General features: G+C 45.5%; 1 protein-coding gene across 1 annotated transcript in view; it reads right to left on the bottom strand.

Moving 5' to 3' along the window:
* SNED1 (sushi, nidogen and EGF like domains 1) overlaps nt 1-23,493 on the bottom strand; it is a 2,960,801-nt gene that overhangs the window by 1,897,775 nt on the left and 1,039,533 nt on the right. The window contains exon 8 of the mRNA XM_086944023.1: nt 212-325. Coding sequence (XP_086800149.1) covers nt 212-325 — 114 coding nt within the window. The remainder of the gene's footprint in view (nt 1-211; nt 326-23,493) is intronic.

Raw genomic sequence — 23,493 nt, 5'->3', positions numbered from 1 at the left:
ATACTGGAATAAAGAAAACTTTGGAAGAACATTACTGTTTGGGAATAGATTGTATATCTGCTTTTCCTATATTTTACAAAGTGGTTCACCTGTGCTTTTGTTTAAAACCTTTGATAAAGTGGTACACAAATACATAATAACACCGAAAATGTAATTCTGTTATCCTGGACCTGGGTCATTTCCTCACTCTACTTCCTCCTCATTCACTCACCTGTTTCGCAGGTCTCCCCAGTGTATCCTGATTGGCACATGCAGGCGGCCATCTTATTCTCCACCAGGCACTCACCGCCATTCTGGCAGGTCTTGCCATCACATGGTGAATTCTCTAGTATAACCAATACAAAAGCAAAGAAAAGATATTCATCGCTTGGTTGGCTTGGCTGGGGAAAATCTGGCATTTTAAATGTGCAAATCAACAGCTACAACAGGACAGGAAGCGATGAAGAACATATAACATTATTATATTTTGATTCATCCGTAAAAAACGCAATACAATATTAATAACATTTCCTAAAAATATATAGAATAATATTTAAAAAGAACAACTGCCATTATAGAAGCAGTTAAGATTAGTGTTTCACGAAAGACAAATCAGAGTTACCTTTAGCTTAACCTAAAACATGTATTTTCTTTCCCTTGACAAGGAGAGATTATCAATAAAAATGTACCAGCCATCAATTATATGACAATTACAATGTAAATATTAGGTTTATTTTAAGCATCTGGTACCCAGCTCTTGTTTGAATTGCACATTTAAGATAATTCATTTGACAGGGATCCATTAAGAAAGCCTGACAATTTGTGTAACAATATTTCCTCGTAGAGTCGCGCCACACAGACAGCTGAGCTACAGGTGGGACACATGGTCATTGTCGTTTCCGAGTCTCTGTGCTGCATTGCTTCCGGGTGAATTGGGTGAAAATGTGCGTTCGCAGGGCTTGGACTTACTAGTGGGTCCACAGCCTGTCCAGACAAAGGACAGCTTGGCGCCTATCTTTCTTCTTGTAAGATGGCACACGGTTACATTAAGAATGATATTGGTTCCTCTTGCTTACTGCATTCTGTTAATAGGCTGTTTGGGACAGATATCACACCATCTAATTGGGAACTTCTTCAGGTACATGGACCCATGCTTGCACAAAATATGACAATTTTCTATTTGAAATGCCATGTTACAAGAAGTGACATATGTCTTTCTTAATCCAGCATGGACTCCTCTGCTAATACCTTATCTCTGAGTTTCCTGTGCCGGGTATGCCAAGACGTGGGTCCCGGGCTCACTGTGCCACTGGATTCAAGCTATCCTGGCTGATGAGGGGTGAAACCCTGAAACTGGTCCTAGGATGCTTGTTTCCAGTCCAGGGAGGACCGGGCTTTTTCAGTTTAGGCTGTACTGTTCCCATGAGGCACAGGGTCAAGACTGATTTGCATATGGCCTGGTCTAAAATGGGGTGGCATGGTTAGCAAAAGAATGATGGATTTAACCCAGATCTTTTGACTGGGGTAAATGTTTTGATTTTTTCTGCATTCTGTCCATCAATTATGTGTCTTTTGCTTCCTTGCCTTCTGTGCGCCGGGTATGCCCAGACGTGGATCCCGGGCTCACAGTGCCACTGGATTCAAGCTATCCTGGCTGATGAGGGGTGAAACCCCGAAATAGGTTGTAGGATGCTTGTTTTCGGTCCAGCGAGGACCTCGCTTGGCAATTCGGGCTGGACTTTTCCCATAAGGCACAGGGTCAAGACTGATTTGCATACTGCCAGGGCCTAACTGGTTAGCAAAAGAGTAATGGATTTAACCCAGATCTCTTGACTGGGGGGTGAATGTTTGGATTTTTCTGCATTCCGTCCATCAATTGTGTGTCTTTAACATCCCATTATGCCAGCTCCTGCTTCTTTTCTGTCTTCACTTCCTGTTTAGCTCAGAATAAGTAGTTGGAACCGTCAATACCATGCTTCGCAAATGCCCTGGTATCTGTAACAGCTGGGGCTTTCCTCTGGTTTACATTTATTTATGGTTCCTGTGCTTCACTGTCCTAGGGCTTTGGTTCTATTAACTTTCTATTAAGTGATTTCCTTCAGTTATAATATGCCTGATATTCTGATGTAGCTGAATCCAGTTCTCACCTGGAGACTGTCAGTTCTCTGTACAATTTTCTACTTTGAATTCTTCTGCTAGCATCGAAATTCCTTGTGTGTCTTGGCTTTTTCCTTCATTTAGTGGCACTTCAGAGAGATACATGTTGCTTCCATGAGATAGTCAGAAGTATTAAGCAACACAGTAGCTACAGGAAGGAGTCACCCTTACGTTTTGTAGCATCACAAGGTTTAGAATGTGCAACAGTTGCATCTAGCAGTTAATAGATTGCGCCCCCAATTACTTCTTAATTCTGGTTTAGCTATGGAACCATCACGTGACTTGGTAGTGACCATTCAACAGCAGCTCAAGAACCCCAACAGTTAAGGGAGAATGCAGGGTTATTGTCACGATTCAGGTCCGATAGAGTGACTACAGGTCCCAGAATGCTTGTTCTAGTCCTTTTTCGCTCTTTACTCTTTCTGTCCGTTTTCTATATTATCCTCCTTAGTGCCTGCCGCGGTGCTTGTCACCTGTGGATAGCCGTACCTTTTGGACTCGGTCTTTCAGGAAGTTTGTGCACGTTGTTGTGTGTTTGAGTCTTCGTGGACGGCAGCTGGAGAGATTCTATCCAGGCCGTTCCCTTTGGGCGTTGACAGTGAGAGCCCCCGAGGAGCCACGCTGTGAGCGGGTGAGACACGCAGTGCTGGGAGCCGCGCTGATAGTGAAAGCCGCCGAGGAGCCGCGCTGTGAGCGGGGGAGACACGCAGTGCTGGGAGCCGCGCTGATAGTGAAAGCCGCCGAGGAGCCGCGCTGTGAGCGGGGGAGACACGCTGTGCTGGGAACCTGGACAACGGTACTCAGAGCTTGCTGCCCTAGACATATATATACATTTCTCCCTCTAACTTTGTTCATCAGTTCTGAAGTCTAGCGGGTTGCTAGCTAGAGAAGAGTGTTTTGTAACTCTTCCTGTTGTTTTGCAAGACTTGGTATATGGAGGTGTTTTTTGGCATTGGTACACTGCCAAACATTTTGTTTTCCGGAGAGCTGTTGAGAGGCTCGGATCAGTACTCTACAATATAATTATTTTTGAGTCAGGAACTAACGGATGTCTAAAAGGAACATTGACCTTATTCTTTGAGCTACAAGTCTATTGATATTCTGTGTATTACTTGAGAAGCTACTTGTTTCTCTCTGGATATAGGGGTTTTGGGCAGATCCCTGTCTTCTTTTCTTTTACTTTATTTTTCCTATTTTGCCTTCTTTTTTCAGTACGAGTGTGGAAGCCTTATTGAGTAAGTGTATGTCCTCTTATAACATACATAGAAGGGTAAAGTGTTATAGTACAAAGGGTAACTTTCCTGCTCTTGTGTCTCTGTGCAGGTACCTACCTACCTACAACCTCTACGTTTGGCGTTTCTCCTGTTGTCAAGTCCTGTAGATGGTTTCTGGCTGCCACTTCTTTTTATTTTATTTATCCATTTTTTCCCCTTCCCTGGGTGGGGTCCTCTTAGGCGAGTGTTGGTCTTACACTCGCCTGTGGTACCGTATCTAGGGAGGAGTGAATCTAGCTTCAGCATCGCTCCTGCTGTACCGGATTCCAAGGTTAGTCAATCTGGATGAACATGACACATATCTACCATAAAAGCATTAAATCATCTTCGCAGTTAACATCTCTATCACAGTACAATCCTACAATCACAACATCCTGACCAATATTATTACAGAATCATGTCTTCTTGTACAGAGGGGTCTGGAAACGGTTCACATAGCATTTCCCTCGCTTTATTCCATTCGTCCCAGATCTTGGTCCATTTCTGGGGGCAACCCCTCCCTTCATAGACCACCCTTTCCATCTGCATACACCGGTCCAGTTGGGTATTGTGTCGCCCTTCCAGGTTCTGGCTATATTTCGTTTCACTACAGCACTATCAAGGGTAACCCAGATCCTTTCCTTAGCCGTCAGGTCAGTTGCGTCCCATACATTCAAAAGGCAAAGGCAGGGTGACCTCCATACTTTTCCTGCAAACTTCCCTAATTTTTGCGGTCACTTTACTCCAATACAGCTGTATACTTAGGCACTCCCACCACTGATGGAGGTAAGTGCCAACTTGCCCACATTCCCGCGGGCAATGCAGGGAACTCAGAATACCCATCCTGGCCAAAGCGACACCTGTGTAATAAACTCTGTGGAGGAGTTTAAGCTGGACCAATTTAAATCTGGAATGCACCGTGAACTCCTGCGGAGATGACAACGCCTCTTGCCATTCTTTGTCATCTTGATCTCTCACGTCCACCACCCAATTTGCACAAACCTTCCCTAGAGCGTCTGGAGAATTGTTTAATTTTTTGTTTCTGTATGTCAAGGAGATACCTTTTTCCTTGAAATAATCGTCACATAGCCTATCTTCTAGGGGCGAGGCTGCCGGGAGGTCAGCTCCCATAGGGTCAGCCTTATACAATGTGCTACGCACCTGTAAGTATCAGAAAGTTTCCCCTGGATTAAGATCATACTGACGATGCAAATCGCTGAATGTGACTACCCTTTCCTTTGCCCACAGGACGCCTATTGTTGAGAGCCCGATAAGTTCCCAACTACGAAACCCAGGACTATGGGCCATAAGACCTAATCGGTCAGAGTCGGAGAGAGGGGTGACAAGGGTAATCTTATTCTTCCAACCCAAGGCGGCGGTCGCAGCATGCCACAACTCCACTGTGGTACCATTCAGTGTGAATACCGGGACATTCCTCCGCCTCCTATAGAAAGCTCGCTGGTAAGAGGCATTTGCCATATTATATCTATCCATCTTATAGGCAGGTTGATCAATTGGCCAGTGCACCCAATGATTAGTGACCGCTAATTGTGATACCCAATAGTAACTTCTGAGTGCTGGGAGAGCAACCCCCCCCCCCATCATACCGGCTCTTTGTAAGCTTAATCAAAGAGATACAAGGGTTTCCAGCATTCCAGAGTAGGGTCATGACCTCCGATTCTACAGTCTGAAAGTATTTCAAACCGAACAGGAAAGGGTGTATTTTGTAATGCATAGACAAAACTGGCAGCACCAATCTTTTTATGTAGAGCCGCTCTGCCCAAGTGCGTGAGGGGTAACGACATCCAGTGTTGTACATCGGCCAGGTGCACTATATAAATAAAAGCGTTTGTAAAGTAAAAAAAAAAAACAAGCAAAACAGCAGTGGCCTTGGAGTGGTGGTTGGCGCCTGCGAGCAGCGTGACCGCTTTGACACCTGAGCATGCACTCTGGGAGGAGTATAATGCTTCAAAATACTCCGCAAACTCCCCTGCTATACTGTTTCTGTCCGTGAGGTGAACGCCGTCCTCCTTGACAATCTCAGTGACCCACCTGAAGGGCTGTTCGCGTCGGTCCCGCCACGCCAAGAGCTTGCTTGCATGGTCTCCTATCTTATAGACTCAACACTGTGTGACTCGATAGTAAGCCTTAGCCCCCTCTTCGGCATTATCTCTATATTCCTTCTGCTTAAGAAGCAGCTTATGTTTGCATTCGGGAGTCCCTGCAGTTACTAGGTCCTCTTCCAGTTGGGTTATTTTGCATTCTAGGGCCAACAGTTGTTTATGCATTTCTTTCTTGTGCCTGGCACCCATAGATACACCCTGGCCCCCTGATCACAGTTTTGTACGCCTCCCACATCGTGGAGGCTGAGTCCACCGAGCCCACATTTTCTTGGAAATATTTTTTAGTTGTGTCAATTAGACCCTCCCATACCTTAGGGAGTCTCAAATACCAGGGGTTGAGTCACATCTCACTGCGATGTTCGGTGGGGCAACTACCATATGTAGCTATCGCTGGGGAATAATCTGAAATACCTCTAGGGAGGTGACCCACCCCGCTAAACAGTTCAATAAATCTTTATTTCGATGATAAAAACCATCATAAAAATACAAGTTATAAAAATTCATTTACATTACAATACTGAACTATATGTAAGTTTAAAAACAGATACATAGCTAATAAAATTCATATAGACAGAATACAGATTTTATGTACATCATAACTTAATTCCGTGTGTTCCGTAGCCTGACAGCAATTTTTAAAAAGCTTATCACAGAACATAAAGTGCGAGTATCATTTGCTCTTTGTAAAAAGAGTAATGCAGCTTTAGCATGACGCCATTTTTTCTCTCTTAAGATATCGACTAGGAAACTACGACTAGGGGACTGATAAAATGAACAAAGGAGTACAAAATGAAGGGTGTCCTGCGGAGACCTATTGTCGCAGCCGCAGGCACCCTTCTGCTCAATCGTTACAGTAAAACCAGAGGGATAAGATAATATATTATGTAACAAATTGAGCCTAAAACGGCACATTAAAAACCTGTCCTGCTGATTATAGATCAGCCATAAGTAGGGTTCCATACCCTCCCCGTTGTCAATTAAAGAATGGGCCACTACTGAACGCTTTGATGACCTAGGGCCAGATGTAGGTAGACATATACCGACCGGTAACGGCCGAGTCGGCCGTTACCGACCGGTAAATGGCTATTCTAGATGTAGGTGGCCTATTTTACCGATTCGATAAATTTACCAAATCGGCAAAATACCGAATCGGTATTTTTACCGATTCGGTAATTTTGCAATGTAGGTGGGACTCTTCTGAGTCCCACAGGCCTTACCGAATCGGTATTTTACCACCCAATCCAATTGGGTGGTAAAATACCCATTCCAGGTGTGCATGCACATGTGTGCATGCACACCTATGGCATGTGACAGACGGACATGCCCTTAGGGCATGTCTGTGTGCCACATGTCACACATGCCCTAAATCGGGGTGCTAGAGGGTGTCAAAGTGACACCCCCTGCACCCTTGCAAAAATCGGTATTTACCGATTCGGTAATGCCCATTGAATCCTATGGGCTTCAATGCCCATAGGAATCAATGGGCATTACCGAATCGGTATTTACCGATTCGGTAAATACCGATTCTTACAGAATCGGTAATTCAATTACCGATTCTTTCTACATCTCCCCCCTTCTATTTTACCGATTCATAAATACTGAATCGGTAAAATTCGGTATTTATGAATCGGTAAAATTAATTTACCTACATCTGGCCCTCAGTGCCTGCTCTGATCATGTTATAATTTTCCATCAGCAGTTTCCTGACTAATGGTTTACAATTGGTGGCAATCGTGGAGGGATTACTAAAAAGAGTATGCTGGCCAATGGACTCTAGTGTATTTTTAACAAAATTTAGCCATGGAATGTGCAGGCCCTTAGCCCTTTGCAGACAATGTGTAAAAATGTCCCTACTCAATCCCGCCTCTGGATTAGTCCAGATTCTGAGCCATGCCATAATTAGCCTCATTTTTATCAAATCTGTGATGTATGGGGTACCAAGTTCCCTATGGGCTATCTCAGCTGGAATGGCCTGAGAGATCTTTAGGATTCTCAGGAGAAATTTATCTTCCTCCACCTGTAATTTTTTAGAGTCCCTAAAACCCCAAACTTCGACACCATATATAGCCTTTGCCATATAAACACATCACTTGTTCGTGCAAAATTTAAAATGGCGCCATTTGCAGAAACCAACTTCGTGCAACGTTCCTCAATTAGGGAACTAAACTGGATCTCACCATCAAACAAAAGGCCCAGGTAGGGTAAAGTGCTTACAGTGTCCAATATGTGATTCCCTATTTTAAACAGAAATTTCTTGGAGGGTTTTTTACCTGCCACCATGACGAAGGATTTGCTTAGGTTCACCGACAGATCAAGATTTTCCATGAACTTAACAAATCCGTCCACAAGGTATTGAAGACTGCGAGCTGTTCGTGCAAGCAGGACCGCGTCATCCGCGTACAACAGTACCGGGATTTGACGCGTTCCTGCTTTGGGACAGTCTACTTCCATTGCACTAAGGGTGTTCTCAAGCTCATTGATGTACAGCGAGAATAGAAAGGGTGCAAGGATGCACCCTTACCTTACTCCACTTGAGCACGGGAAAGGGTCAGTCGGTCCCCCCTCCGTGCTAAAGCGGACCCTAGCAGTGTTGTTCCAGTGCAACTCTTTTAGAATATTTATGAGACCCGGGTCAATTCCCAAATCAAACATCATGGCCCACAGCTTGTTCCTGTTCGCATTGTCAAAGGCTGCTGCCAGGTCCATAAACCCCATATAGACAGTGCCATTGCTAGCTTTAGTGTACTTAGCGGCTAACAAATACAGATTAAGGCACTGGTCACTGGTCGATTTACCCATTCTGAACCCATACTGTGTATCAGCTATAGTGTGTGGCTATTCCGTCCAGGCCATAAGACGGTTCAGTACCACCCGGCCTAATATCTTAGCTGCAATGTCAATTTGCGATATAGGTCTATAGCATTTCGGATTATCCCTACTTCCTTTCTTGAAGATAGGGACAATTAATGCTGTAGACCAAGATCGAGGGAGGCCTGATTTAATAGCCGCGTTTAAAACCCTCGTCAGAATTGGTGCCCACAGGTCAGTATTACTTCTGTATAGGTCTGGGGGGGTCCCATCGGGCCCTGGGGCTTTATTCGGCGTCAGCCCTTGATTTGCCTTGGTTACCTCTGTTATTGAGAGCTCTACTTCTGAGCACCGTATACCATCCCAGCCCCTTCTTGAGTAGTTTCCTGGCTGTGGTTATAGAGACCTTCAAAGTGGGTGACCCATTGCTCAGGGAGGATATTAGTGCTAATGACCAGATTATTACAGTCCTGAAAGCAGGGCCTGTTTACAATCCTCCAAAATTCTGTGAAGTCCCTGTTTTCTCCTGCCTCTCTTAAATCAGCCCAGACTTCTGCTTGAAGAGTAGTCTTCCTCTCTTTTACCTTTATTTTGTACAATTGTCTGCATTTAGCTACTTCGACCTTGTCCCTAGGTTTAGCTTTCAGGGTTGCTTTTAAGTCCCTTAAAGCTCTAGAACAATTGGTGTCAAACCATCTTGGCAGTGTACTAATCTTTCTCGGGCCCTTTGCTGTCAATAAGGAGTCTGCCAGTTTAGTTAACGACCCAAAAGTCGCGACTAGCTCAGTACCCTCTATTGAGGGATCTAAGCAGTCCTCAACATATTTTTTGCCTTTTTCTAGTAGTTTGTTATAAAATTCCTGCGCATTAATTTTCGCCCATCTTAATTGCCTCCCCTGATCCGTGGGCCTCAGAGTTATATCTACATGCTTATTCCAATCCAGGTGACCCGTGTATATTAATTCTAGCATTAAGGGGTTTTGATCACTGAAGACACTCCATTCAGTTCTAGCTTCTAAGATCCAGTTTTTAGCAAAGAAGGATATCATTATGAAGTCTATAATAGAGGAGCATTCCCTTCCTTTAAATGTTGGGGTAAGCGTGCCCTCAGGACCCGGGGCAATCAGGTCGATTGTGTGTGCCAACGTGTGGGTGTCTAGTACATTGGTTATTATCCTTCCCTCCTTGCTAGGCTCCAGGTGTGGCCCCTTCTTAATTGGGCACGCATCCCAGTCAGCTGTAACAGGGATCAGGTTTGGGCAAAGGGTGCAATTTAAATCTCCCAAAAGTACCACAATTGGTTCTCCCCCCTCCTTCCTATGTTCGGCTTCGTGAGTGAGTCTACCATCTAATTCTTGCAGGGTTTCATTATTACCATTTATAGGTCCTGAATTGTAGATGTTAAATAACTGTAGTTTTAACCCTTGCCCTTGAAATATTATTGCTTGGAGGGTGTGTGATGTCCAGGATGGTGTTGTCCATTTCCCCTCTAAGTTAAGGTCAACATAAATAGCTAACCCACCCTTAGCCCTTCCTGCTCTGCTTTCTTGGGCTGGGACGAAGAAGCACTTGTAGCCCTCTATCTGATAGGGAGAGGAGTTGACTGCCCACATTTCTTGAAAAGCTAGAATGTGAAAACCACATATGTGATTTCTCCACTCAACGTTTTCAAATTTTCCAGCCAAACCTGCAACATTCCAGGACAAAATGTTCATCCTTTCCCCCTGGCACCTACACTAGCTTACTGCCCTGCGTGTTTAACCTAAGTTTATCATTCCTCATATGCCTGACCCCCTGTTCACCCCCTTCCTGTGTTAATAATGGGGTTGGAGGCCCTTTCACATGTTCAGTTCCCTGACCCCCTTGTTCAATGCAATCACTGGGCATCTGACTGACCGTCCCATCATGACTGTGACTTGAATGGAATAGTCATTCATTCTCATCCAGGGACTGCAAAGGCCTGAATCTATTTGACCACTGAGCACTGGCCTGATTTACTGTGGGGAAACCACAATATTCATGATTCCTTGCCCAGTGCCCATCTGTTACTCTGCCCTTCCTGCCCTGAGCCTGATTCGGAGGGAAGATGTCACATTTTCTGGGATAGAAATACCCTAATGGCATAGATTGTATAGTACTTGTGCATTCCTGTTATGGTTACCCAATATGTACTCCACTAGGTTTGGATTCCTAAAATTTACTATAATGCAATTCCCTTCAATGTTTTTCCTCCTGCTACCAATCCAATTTGCCCTTCTCACATGCAGGATTTCTCCAGGTTCCTCCCCTTGCAGTGGCCTATGGATGTTCAACCAATGAACAATCTTATTTTTAAGTTCCATATGTGACTCCTTCTGGCCCACCCTTAATTCCGGTACTCCGGTAAAAACAACAACTTATTCGGGGGGTAAATTTATACATGGTAGGGGCAATGCATTCTGTCATTTTGCTCATGGCCTATTTGGTAGTTATGTGCCAGATTGTGAGATAAGGGGTTCCCTATTTGGTTTTGTGTCACATTTATATGTCCCAAGGTATTGAATCTGTCCTTATTCCCACCTTTTTGTTTGCTTGTTTCCCCCAACTGAGCTGGGGCTTTAGGCAGTGCGTGAACTTGTACGATGGTGCATTGCTCATTGCTCACGCAGTTATTATTAGGTGGGGATTGCCTGGTTAAAGACGACCCTACTGCAGTGGAGGTTCCAGTTGGGCTAGTATTTAAGGCCTCCCTTATCTTGCCCTGTTTGTGGAGTTCATTTACTATCTTGTCTAGTTTACTCACTAGTGGTTTTATTTGGCTCACTATAAAAGCCTTAAGATGTTTTTGGAGTTCTGCAATTACAGGATCCAAACACCCTGGTGGTATTGCGGGACATGGGGCTTCTATTATCTCTACCTAGTCCTCTATCTCTTTTGCCCTACTGTCTTTTCTAGTTTGTTTCTGTTTCCTGGTGCGTGAATTTTTGGGGTCTTTTTTTTCCCCTCTACTTTGGGAAATACTCTTTCCAACCCTGTCTGATTGGCCGCCCTCATCTATTACCAGTTGGGCACATGGGATAAGTTATGAAGATTTATCCTGACTACCATTGAGTGAGGTTTCACATGAGTTTGAATCTAAGACTTTTGTTGGTGTAAGGGACACAGTTGTAGGTGTCATGGATAAGCGCCTCTCCGTGCACTCAATCTCCCCATTAACTGCGCCTATGACCTTCCTCAGCATTAAGTCAATTGCCGTTGGAGTTGCTATTTGACCTGCTGTGCTGATGGGGATTGGGCGTGATTTAGGGGGTATAATTGGAGTACGGAGTTTACTCTTGGTAGAGCGAGTTTTTGGTTTGGTGGCGATGCTCCTTGTGCAGTAGACAGCATTATTCTACCTCTCAGTTGTCTTAATACACTATCAACAAAAGAGTAACAACAACAACAAGAAAGCCCCACCACAATTAAAATTCTAAATCGATTCAAGCCCTTCATAAGTAGTATACAGTCTTCTCCGCCCCAATGTCTTACAATGTCCAAAGTCTGCAGAGGTGGGTAATCGTTGGCTAACTGCTACTAGTCAGTTCAAAAAGTACCTGATAGATGAACCAAGGGGGGTGGCCCAGCCCAGCCTCCTCTAGCCCCCGATGGCCCCGCCCTTGTCCCGGGCTTCTCCCGGCGCCGACCCGCGCGCGATCCCGCGACACAGGGGCTGGCCTCCTTTTGAAGCGCCTCCTGGCGCAGGAATGACGTGTGGCGGCGTGTTCCGCCGCTAGGGCGTCTGGGAAGTGTGGTTCTGTCCCGAGCGCCCCCCTCGCACTGTGGCCGCTGGTGGGGCTTTGGGGCGGCGGAAGGGAGCGATTCAGCAGTGGTGGTCCCTGCAAATAGGACTGTCAAGGTATGCCCGGAAAAGTTGTTTGTTCCCCCGCTCCACCGGGGCAGGCCTCCTTTTCAAGCGCCTCCTGGCGCAGGAATGGCGTGTGGCGGCGTGTTCCGCCGCTAGGGCGTCTGGGAAGTGTGGTTCAGTCCCGAGCGCCCCCCTTGCACTGCGGCCGCTGGTGTGGCTTTGCGGCGGCGGAAGGGAGCGATTCAGCAGCGGTGGTCCCTGCAAATAGGACTGTCAAGGTATGCCCGCAAAAGTTGTTTGTTCCCCCGCTCCACCGGGGCTGGCCTCCTTTTGAAGCGCCTCCTGGCGCAGGAATGACGTGTGGCGGCGTGTTCCGCCGCTAGGGCGTCTGGGAAGTGTGGTTCTGCCCGAGCGCCCCCCTCGCACTGCGGCCGCTGGTGTGGCTTTGCGGCGGCGGAAGGGAGCGATTCAGCAGCGGTGGTCCCTGCAAATAGGACTGTCAAGGTATGCCCGCAAAAGTTGTTTGTTCCCCCGCTCCACCGGGGCTGGCCTCCTTTTGAAGCACCTCCTGGCGCAGGAATGACGTGTGGCAGCGTGTTCCGCCGCTAGGGCGTCTGGGAAGTGTGGTTCTGTCCCGAGCGTCCCCCTCGCACTGCGGCCGCTGGTGTGACTTTGCGGCGGCGGAAGGGAGCAATTCAGCAGCGGTGGTCCCTGAAAATAGGACTGTCAAGGTATGCCCGCAAAAGTTGTTTGTTCCCCTGCTAAACAGACAAAGCTGGTTCTTTTTGCAAAACATATAATCTATGCGGGACAGACTCCCTTGTACCCCCGAGTGAAAGGTGTTTTGGAGGGAGGACGGATTATGGGCTCGCCAGAGGTCGAGCAGGCCCATTGCCATAAAAAAATCTTCAAGTGCTTTTCCCGCCGGCTCACCCGGCCTGGCAGGACGTCTGTCCAGTTCATCATTTAGTGCTGCATTACAGTCGCCACCAAGTAGCAACTCACCCTCTGGCAAATTGAGCAGATGTGTACCCAAATCAGTAAGTGTCGGGAGGTGAAGTCAAGGTGGAATGTACAAAGAAGTGATATTAATTAGCCCCGCGTTTTATATTGTCGGACATTCTATCACCAAAACAGGTAACTTTCTTGCACTGTCAGAGAAAATTATTGCAAATGAAATTAAAACAACAAACCCCTAAGACACCACTCACCCCCTTCCCACCTCCCTGCCTCTATGTAACGCGGACTCCATACTGCCCACTCCTCAAAAGTGCGGAGCGCCTGTTTACCCCACCCCATAAAACTATTGTAGAGGGAACATGCCCCCATGAAACCCGGCCCAAGTTCTTATACGACCCCATTTCTGACCAGAATTCTCATTTAGGATAACTTGTGACCCCTCCCGACGGGAAGCAGTCCAGGTCCCGTGGTGAAAGACAGTAAGCTATAGCATAATAAAAAGCCAGAATATACATGGGTCGAACAGTCAACAATACGCCTCCCTTTTCAGAACAAAGTTACTTGTTAAAGGACAGTCTCATCTCCTAGTGGTAGACGGTCTCGAGCAGCGCCCAATCACGGCCTCAGGAAACAGCAAACGCCGAGGAGGCCATCATAAAAGCAGACATACGAGCGCCACAGTGGTTCTATCAGTGGCCCTCCCTGGAATCAGGTGCCTCTGGAGGTCATCCTGCCCACGCTCCCTCCGCCTTGAGTCCTGCTGCGAGGGGCCACGCGCGAGAGAATGCAGTTCTTAGACACAGATTGGCAGTGCAAGACCTTCCTGTAGCCTGTACAAGTAGAGATCTAATCAAGTAGAAATAATTTTTCGATTCACTGTCACCTTTGGGTCACATGAATGGAAGGAGCCAACACTGGAGGGCGAAGTTTAAACTCTTTTATTGAGTTTCTACACAAAACGTTCGTGAGAATCAAGAAACAATAAGGGTCCAGGATCCTTCCTTTGTAGTCTCGGCTTCAGTCTCTGGGACGGAGGTTCGGGGTTTTCCAGTGCATGTAAGGCAAACAAAGAGAAAACGAGGCTTTTAGGGACGGGTCACGTTGTATAGAAATGTAAGGGAGGGGGAGTGAGGGAATAGCCAGAACCACCACCGACAGCAACGTACTCCCGTGAACTGTGCTCATGAACTGCGGTGCCCAGGCGCTCCCTCCCGTCTCCTACCCGGTCCCGCCCTTCTTAATCCTAAAGAGCGAACCCAAATGAGCACGCACCTGGAGAAGCCACGCGTCCTCCTTCGCATGGCTGGGCGATACGCGGTACCGTTGGCCTCCTGGCGATTCAGCTGCCGGTGTCTGCTTCTCCCCCGGGTCTGTCCTGACGTCTTCTCCACACCCTGTGTCGGGTCTCGCGAAGGGCTCCGCCGTCTTGGTCTTGGCTCCCGCTTCCGTTGCGTTGGTCTCGGCTCCCGCTTCCGTTGCGTTAGTCTCGGCTTCCCTGCTCCAGCTCGCGTTGACCTCCTGGCGTTTCAGGGCTTCTTCCCACGAGGACTCTTCCAGTGCTCCCCGAGACACGGCGTCTTCCTGGTCCTCCCTCAAATGAGGAGAGCTCGAACCGGATAGGCCCACAAAGTCAGGTGGTCCAGAGGCGAGGCCGTCACCAAGAAAGCAAGGGCTGTTCTTAAAGGGCCCGTAGTAGTCCGCCTGTAGGTAAGACGGAGAATCAGATATCTCAGTCTGAGCCGAGCAAGGGACCCCCTGACATTCACATATCTAGTTCATTTTGCCTTTCGGCCAGCTGAATGTGCCTCTGATTGCTTAAAGGTAGTATACATTATTGGTCTCTCTGAAACTGCCTTAGGTTGGACTATCCCAAAGAAGCAAAATCAAACCCATGTCTGGATGATTAGCCAACTTTTTTTTAGCTCTTTGAAGAAGATATTTGAACTACCAGACAGAATTTTCAGATGAAGAAGCTTATACGATGTCCAACAAGGGAATTCTGATATTCTTTCTGATATGACTTGTTTTCGTCAGCTGGTACTGAGAATACTTGAATTTAAATAATTCAGATGAAGCTTTTTAGGCAGGGTCTCAATTAGGAAATTATGGATTAATTTGTGGCTCTGCTCCATCAACATTCTTTTATTTTTTGAGCTAGTATAGGCTGTGCTTCTCATTGAACATCGCCTCCTGGAAAGCAAAAATTAAGGTAAAAAATTACAGTTTCTGAGCCATTCCATTTGTCATGAAAATGTTGCTTCTGCAACATAGAGGTCACACCTCTGATTCTTCTTCCATTCAAGAAGAGCCTATACCGATCAGTACAGACTGGTGTCCTCTGTCTGAGATTGAGAAGGATCGCAGATAAAAAGCAGTGCTGTGTTCATTTTGTGGAGGGGACAGTCAGTTAGTTAGTTAGTCCGGTTCACCCTACCAAGAATATGGTAAAACACCAGCCCCTGTCTCCAGGAAGGGTAAAACAGGGGTGCTCATTGGATTCCTTGTAGGATCATATTCTAGAGAAAACAGTACATTATTTTGTCTCTTGCAAATTGTTCTTCATTCTAAGGATGTTATAGCGCTTTTAGACTGTGGTGCTTAAGGGTTGTATATCCATAATGATTGGTCACAGAAGAATCAGATAATTGAAGTTCTAAAGGAAATTCCAGAACTTGTTCAGACGTTTGACAAAATACCCTTAGTGCCTGGTCCAGTTATAGAAAGGCCAGGTCCATTGCTGGTATTGTCTGGTATTCACAAGGAGACACTTTTCTTTGATATTTGTTTTCCTACATGAAGGGCCATATGTAGGTAAATCAATAATACCGAATCCTTAATACTGAATTTTACCGATTCGGTATTAAGAATTCGGTATATGCGATGTAGATAAAAAATCGGTAAACATTACCGATTCGTTAAAAATCGGTAAGAAATACCGAATTCGAATGAATCGGTAAAAAAAAATACCGAAATTCCAATACCGAATCGGATTTACAGAATACATTACCGATTCGGTGAATACCTATTCTGTAATTCAAAAATTTGTAATTCGATGAATCAGCCAATCCTGTGTCACCCAATTACCTCCCAAACAGGAAGTGGCCACACCCAGGCAGCTGCACATGACCTGGAGCTCACTGTGAGGCAGGCAGGCAGGCAGGTGAGCTGAGGAGCCAGCAGCAACAGAGCCTCACAGCTACAAACAAGAAAACAAAAAAGGAAACAAGCATTGAAATGGCAAGCCAGGACAGGGAGAATGAGGGAAGTGAGAGGAAAAGAAAACTGAAGTTCAGTGACAAGGAGCTGGAGGTACTGATCCAGGATGTCAGCCAGGACCATCACAGGCTTTTTGGAGCGCAGTCCCACCATGTGCCCGAGTCACAGAAGAGGCAAATCTAGAGTGGCGCGGGACAAAATAAATGCCATAGGTGTGACCCAGCGTACCATTGAGGACATCAGGAAGAGGTGGTACGACCTCAGGAAGACAGCAAAAGTAAGGATGGCAGAGAGGCAGAGGCAGGCTGATAAAACAGGTGGCGGAAAGAACAGAGCACCAGCACCAACACCACTGGAACTGATGGTGGAGTCCACCATCCAGCCGGAGAGTGTGAGTGGCGTGGGAGACGCAGACAGCTTCGCCAGAGCAGCAAAGAAACAAGGTAAGAAGCATGCCCAGCATGCTGATCTACCCCCTCCCCAACCCCAATCCCCATAGTGGCATAGGGGCTCCCACTCCACTCCATGTCTTACTGATTACCTGCTATGCATTATGGGAGATGTAGTTAGAGGGAACTGATGTATAGGACAGTCCTGCTAGCAACCACAATAGCATGGTAAAGTAATTGGCTATGTCAGGACAATCACTGTGATCTGTAGGCATGGTATTTAATGTAATTCTAATGCAGACAGAGCAGTGAGTATATCTACATTTGTGTTATTACAGGCGAGTCATCTCACAGTGCTGCAGAGGGGAGCAGAGCAAAGTCAGCCAGGCCAGAGGGGAGGCAACATGAGGATGAAAGTATGGCTGCGGGGACCACAAGCTCGGCGCAATCACAGCCACCACATCCCCAACCACAGGCATCACCACAGCGCCAGGGAACGCCGCCATCCCCTCATACCCAGTCCCCACTGCGACGATCATCAACACCACCACCACCACAGTCAGGCAGGAGGCATGGCCTGGCCACCCTCCAGCAGATGGAGGAGTCATCAGAGGAGGGCACAGGGGGCGAACAAAGTCCAATCCATGAGGGAGGCAACAGGGAGAGGGCTGGTACTCCATCCGAGGGCGCCCACACTACATCCCGACGCCGCAGGGCAAGGCCGGACAGTCCTGAAGCATCCAAACAGGGTGAAAGTGTGTTTGCTGGACTGGAAGGCAACATGCTGAAGGTCCAGCGCCTGCAATCGAGGGAGATGAAATCAATGCACAGGGAGGTGGCACACATCAACAAGCACATGCACAGGATGGAAAAGAGTATCAGTGCAATGGGAGACAACTTGTGTGCGGGAATGGAGAGAGTAGCAACCTCTGTGGACAACCTCTTGCAGCCAGCTGGAGCAGGACCGTCTTGGCAGGCGCAGGGAGAGGCAGAGGCTCCAGGCCTATACCAAGTCTGTGAACCGGCTGGCCAATGCAACCTCACTGATGTGTCGCAGGTCCATCGCCGTGCAGGAGGAGATGGCGCATTGCACCAGGGATGTGGCCAGGGGGATGGTTTCCATGACCTCAGCATTAGAGCTCATGCAGAATGCAAAGGTGGCCACAATGGAAGGGGGGGGACAGTGAGGAGGCTACCAGCCGTGGTAGCTTTACGCCCTCACCCACCGAAGGCAGGAGGCACAGCGAACGCCACGGCGCTGCACAGGAACAGTCTGACACAACAGACAGTGTTGCCAGGGAACGTGCACGTGCAGCGCGTGGACGCAGGAAGTAGAGACCACTGCCTAATGCCATACATCAGATGGGTGATGTATCCCATGTCCGATTGGACACTGATCACAATACTGGAGGTATGCTTAATAAACACCTTAACATGAAACTGTTACTGGCTCTGTCTCGTTACTCACTCAGAAATAGTTTGAGGTAATCTCTGCCCGTCTCTGTCTCCCATCATGTTCAACTGCAACACCAGCTGCGCAGGGCTCTGGCTGAGGGTTGTCCTCGACCTCAGAGTCAGTTAGTTCCACTGCTGTTCCTTTTTTTGTGGCCAGATTGTGTAGCATTGCACATGTAGCAATTATCTTGCAACATTTGATGGGGCTGTACAAACGTGCACCTCCACTTTTGTGGAGGCAACAGAATCTGCTTTTGAGCAATCCAAATGTGCGCTCCACCACGTTGCTTGTGCTCCTATATGCCACATTGTATCTCCTCTCCCTTGGGGTGGTTGGGTTGAGATATGGTGTGAGTAGATAAGGCATATGCGCTGTCACCTATGTACAGAAGAAAGTGCCATTAATATGTGTGACCAACAGCTTGAGCCAGGGTGTACATCAGGGTGTGTCACATTGACTTACCTAGTAGGTATCCTTCTCCAAATTCACCAACAAGCAGACGTGTATGGATACCACTGTTCCGGAAGATGTACGAGTCGTGGGTACTCCAGGGGAATTGGGCCACGATGTCAGTTATGATGTACTTGGCATCACATATCACCTGCACATTGATGGAGTGGGTGGATTTGCGGTTTCTGTAGATGTATTAACTTGCTGCAGGTGGGCAGATAGGTATATGGGTCACATCGACGCAGCCAATTACGTGTGGGAACTGCGCAAGTTGGTAGTACTCCAGCTTGGTCCTCTACAGCTCCGCCTGTGTACTGGGGAAGGTAATGTAATGTTCCATTCTGTCCATCATGGCATCCAGGAAGGTGTTGAAGAAACGGGATGAACAGCTCTGTGACACACCACCCACTGTGGCTATCACACCCTGGAAACTTCCTGATGCAAGGAGGTGCAGGCAACAGAGTACCTGGACATGGGTGGGGATTGCGTGCGCCCTTGGTGTCTGATGCTCCAGATAGGGTTTTAGGTCCCTTATTAGGTCAAGGATGGTGTGTGGGTGCAGTCTGTACCTTTCATGTTCAGTCAATTGAAACAATGTGATGCGTAGTCTGTACACCCGCTCTTTCCATCTCCAGATCCTCACTCCTGCTGCTCTCAATCGTAGCCGCCTTGCTATGAGGTAGAGGCCCGCCATTGTGTTCACACAGATGCATTTTGGGGGTTGTTTCTAAGCACTGCACCTGATTACCACCTGCTCAGGATAAGTGGTAAATACTGAATCGTTATTACCGATTTTGGTCAAAATCGGTAATACCGATGTTTGCTACATCGCATTTTTGGGGTTTTTACCAATTTGTTATTTCCGATTCGGTATTCATAGTTTCGGTATTCTCTGATCGGTAAATAAGGAATTGGTAATTATTTACCGATTCGTTATTATCGATGGCATTCGGTATTACGTACATCTCACATGGCTAAATACCGGTCGGTAATGCCGAAATCTACCAATTTTAGGTTTTACCGACCGGTATTTGGCCACCTACATATGGCCCATAGTGAGATGTTTGGATTACTGTGATGGTTCAGACACGACCTGTACATCAACTGAGCTCTTGAAATACTATCATGTCGATCAAAATGCACAAAAGCAGTGCAAATAGCACTCTCTCTCACTCTCAATTCCTCAACAGATAATCAACACACAGATCAAGTTTAGTCAAAACGGTGGCTCTTAAACACTCTTCATGAATTAAGGGAAAAGTGTATCTATTGTTGACTGTAACCTTGATCAACACTCAAATTCTCCTGCCAGCCTTAAGAGTGTTTTAAGCCTCTTAGCTTTTTTTTCTATTCAGTGGCTATTTAAAGAGAAGTATTTCACTTCCACAAGATAGTCAGAAGTAGCTCCAGGACTTGTGGGAAAGGCCAGAGACCATCAGTAAGATGGATATTCCAATGTTGAAAGCTAAATACTGGCAATACGTAGAATACCAGTACATGTGAGAAAAAGATCAGCGGGGAGCTTGAACTCTGAGTTCTTGAGCATCAAGCCCTATGCAGAATTTGAGTCTTTTTATGATCAGATCTCACCATCTATGGCGAAATTTTTTTTTGTGAGATTTAGATTTGGCTGTTTACCTTTAAGGCCATTTACTATTTGGAGGTCGAATTTAGCAATAACTGTATGCCCAGCAGGTGATGATACATAGGAGACAGCGGATCTTATCCTTTTCTTTGCACTGAATACTCTCTTTACTGCAGGAAATTGATTTATCCGATTTGTTGCAGACAGAGTATGAGGCAATATAGGGAGGTTCTGAGAATACTAAGATCTGACACTACACCTTTCATTGTATTTGCTGTGAGAAGGTTTTAGCTGAGCTTATGGTTTAAGCGTCAGAAATTCTTGTCCCAGCTGTAAGTGAGGTTCCTGCATTAACTGAGTTGGAAGCGTAGCCACACTCTAAGTTATCCTTATTCTATGGAATTTAACATGAGTATACTGTTGCCCGGACACACATAGCACTTTATGGTTCTTTGTTAGAATGTGTGGATACAATGATTATTACTTTCTACATGGTACTTTTTAAAGACAGAGGATGTAATACTGTTACGTTTTGCACTGTTCTTTCGAAGGATAACAGTACCTTTTTATGACAGATATATATGCTATGTACTGATTTAAAGAACTTGTATTATTGCTCACAATATGTACTGATGTACCCCCAATATGAAGGATTGAGAGAGACAGAAGAGAGTTACGTCTATCGGTCAATAAGTGGGTAGTGTCCTAGCTAAGTGAACTAATTTTTATCATTGTATATATAGATGCTGCTTTAATGTGATTTGTAAGAGCTTTTATATGTTTTATTGTATTTATCACTATGCAATTTAATGGTCATTTGCCCAAATTAAACTAACTATATATATATACGTTGTATCAGCATTAAACTGCACCATTTACTGAGGCCACGGCTCCTGTGTCGTTCTTTCTGATACTGGTAGAAGGAGGACGCGGGTGAAGCGTGTTGATATATATATATATATATTCACAGAAAAAAACATAAGTTATAGTCCATATATAGTTAGGAATTTGCATTTACAAAACCTTGAAAATTCACTGAAAAAACCATAGGTTATAGACCATATATAGTTAGGAATTTGCATTTACAAAACCTTATTTTACTCGCATAAAACCATTGAAATTCCATATATAGTTAGATGCGCTAACTATATATCGCGCACCCGCAATCCACTGCTGATGATGTCACATATTACATCATTCATGACATGGTTAGTGACATCACTGATGACATCACTGATGACATCTCAAATGATATCACTGATGACAACATCCAGTGACTGTATGTTTCTGTAAAGTTAAAATATGTCTTACATATTGAAGAATGCGTGGATGTATAAGTGTCTGGAAGAAGGATTTAGTAGGTGCATGACTGACTGTATGAGAGAATGATTAAATGTGTCTTAATGAGTGCATGGGTTAGTGACTAAACTATCTTAATTTGTACATCAATATATCTGTTGTTCTACAAACTGCTGCATGTGTTGATCAGTAGCTATATGAATAACTGTATGGGTTATTGATTGGTTGTCCAAGTATTTGTATGGGACACTGAGTGTGTGTGTATGGGTAGCTGGGAGGTGTGTGACTCTGTACATAGATGTGTGAGCAGTTGATTCACTATATGTATGGGTTCAAAACTGCATGTGGAAACAGCTGTATGGGCGGATGACTGTGTGCATTAGTGTATTAGTGAGTGAATGGATATCTCAGTGCTACATGTCAAAGTAAGTACATATGTAAAACACAGTACATGTGAGAGTTGACATATATAAATAAGTGTGCATAAGAGCCAGTGAATGTGTGAGTGGCTGTATGGATCATTGTGAACTTGTATCAGGGATTGTATAACAGAGTAAATATGTGTTAGTATATGTTTGAATAAATAAGGTGTGTATAACTGTATAGTTGAGGAAATGGAAGTGTGATTGATTGTTTGCATGACTGACTAGGTGTGTGAGTAACTCCATGGATGAGTGACAGTCTGTGAGTGTCTGTTTACACTGATTGTATCTAAGGTTATATTAGAGTCTGAAGAGGTTCATGGTATTATCACGTGAATGATATCATCAGTGATGTGATCAGTAATGTCAAATGAGATGTTATCAGTGATGTCATTTGAGATGTCATCAGTGATGTCATCAGTGATGTCACTAACCATGTCATGAATGATGTAATATGTGACATCATCAGCAGTGGATTGCGGGTGCGCGATATATAGTTAGCGCATCTGACTATATATGGAATTTCAATGGTTTTATGCGAGTAAAATAAGGTTTTGTAAATGCAAATTCCTAACTATATATGGTCTATAACCTATGTTTTTTCAGTGAATTTTCAAGGTTTTGTAAATGCAAATTCCTAACTATATATGGACTATAACCTATGGTTTTTTCTGTGAATTTCAATGGTTTTTTAATAGCAAATATCAAAAGCTGTCAAATGTCAAGTACGTGATAGGTAAAAACGTTTTCGTGTTTATGCACGCTGATGTGCTTTGAACGCTGCCCCCCCCTCCCCTCTTTTCTCTGAGTAGTACTCTCTCTTTGCAGATAGTGAAGGGTAGTTAACGCAGACCTTTACCCCCGTTGTAATCCGTCGTACCTGCTTGTCTCTCCATTTGATTGATTGTTATCCAAGCATTTACTGTTTTAGAATTGGTTCTCTTTGAATCATTCTCTATTTACAAACAAGCACAAAGTCGCAATACTCTGTTTAGTCTTTGCAGATAGTGAAAAATCGTGTAAAAAAATAAAAGTAATCGAGCAAAATCAGTAGACCACTAATTGGATCTCTTTTTGACCTCGCTAAAATACAAACATTAGGAACAACCCTTCATGAGAAATACGAAAATAGTGAGATGAACTGAGCTCCACACCATGATGGCTGCAAGACAGCTCGACTCCGCCACCCACCCCGCCCAAAATAACAACAAACCCTATGCAAATATTATAAATAGATACAACACACCAGCAAAGTAACAGGGTAAAACATTTTATTAAATAACTATTTACATAACTATTTTATACTTTTTGTTGCCCGATCCGGCTAGCTCAATCGATCGAGCATGAAACTCATGCACTGATAGCAAACGTTGCTGCTATGCAGACAAAAACTGGTTTTCAGTTTGTACATTCTTTAAGATTTTTCCATCCAAGGCTGGTTGAGAGTTTGTAGAACGATGGCTTCAGATTTTCTACATACGGTGTGGTGGCGCGGACTGGGAGGGGGCGTTTGGATCCTGCCCCTTCCCCAAATAAGATTTTCATACGTGAGTGTTCGTTCATGCTTTTG

This window comes from Lissotriton vulgaris, chromosome 11 (assembly GCF_964263255.1).
Source record: "Lissotriton vulgaris chromosome 11, aLisVul1.2, whole genome shotgun sequence".
In the NCBI taxonomy this organism is placed as follows: domain Eukaryota; kingdom Metazoa; phylum Chordata; class Amphibia; order Caudata; family Salamandridae; genus Lissotriton; species Lissotriton vulgaris.
Note: the sequence above shows the minus strand (reverse complement) of the source record. Positions and strands in the feature narration are given on the sequence as shown.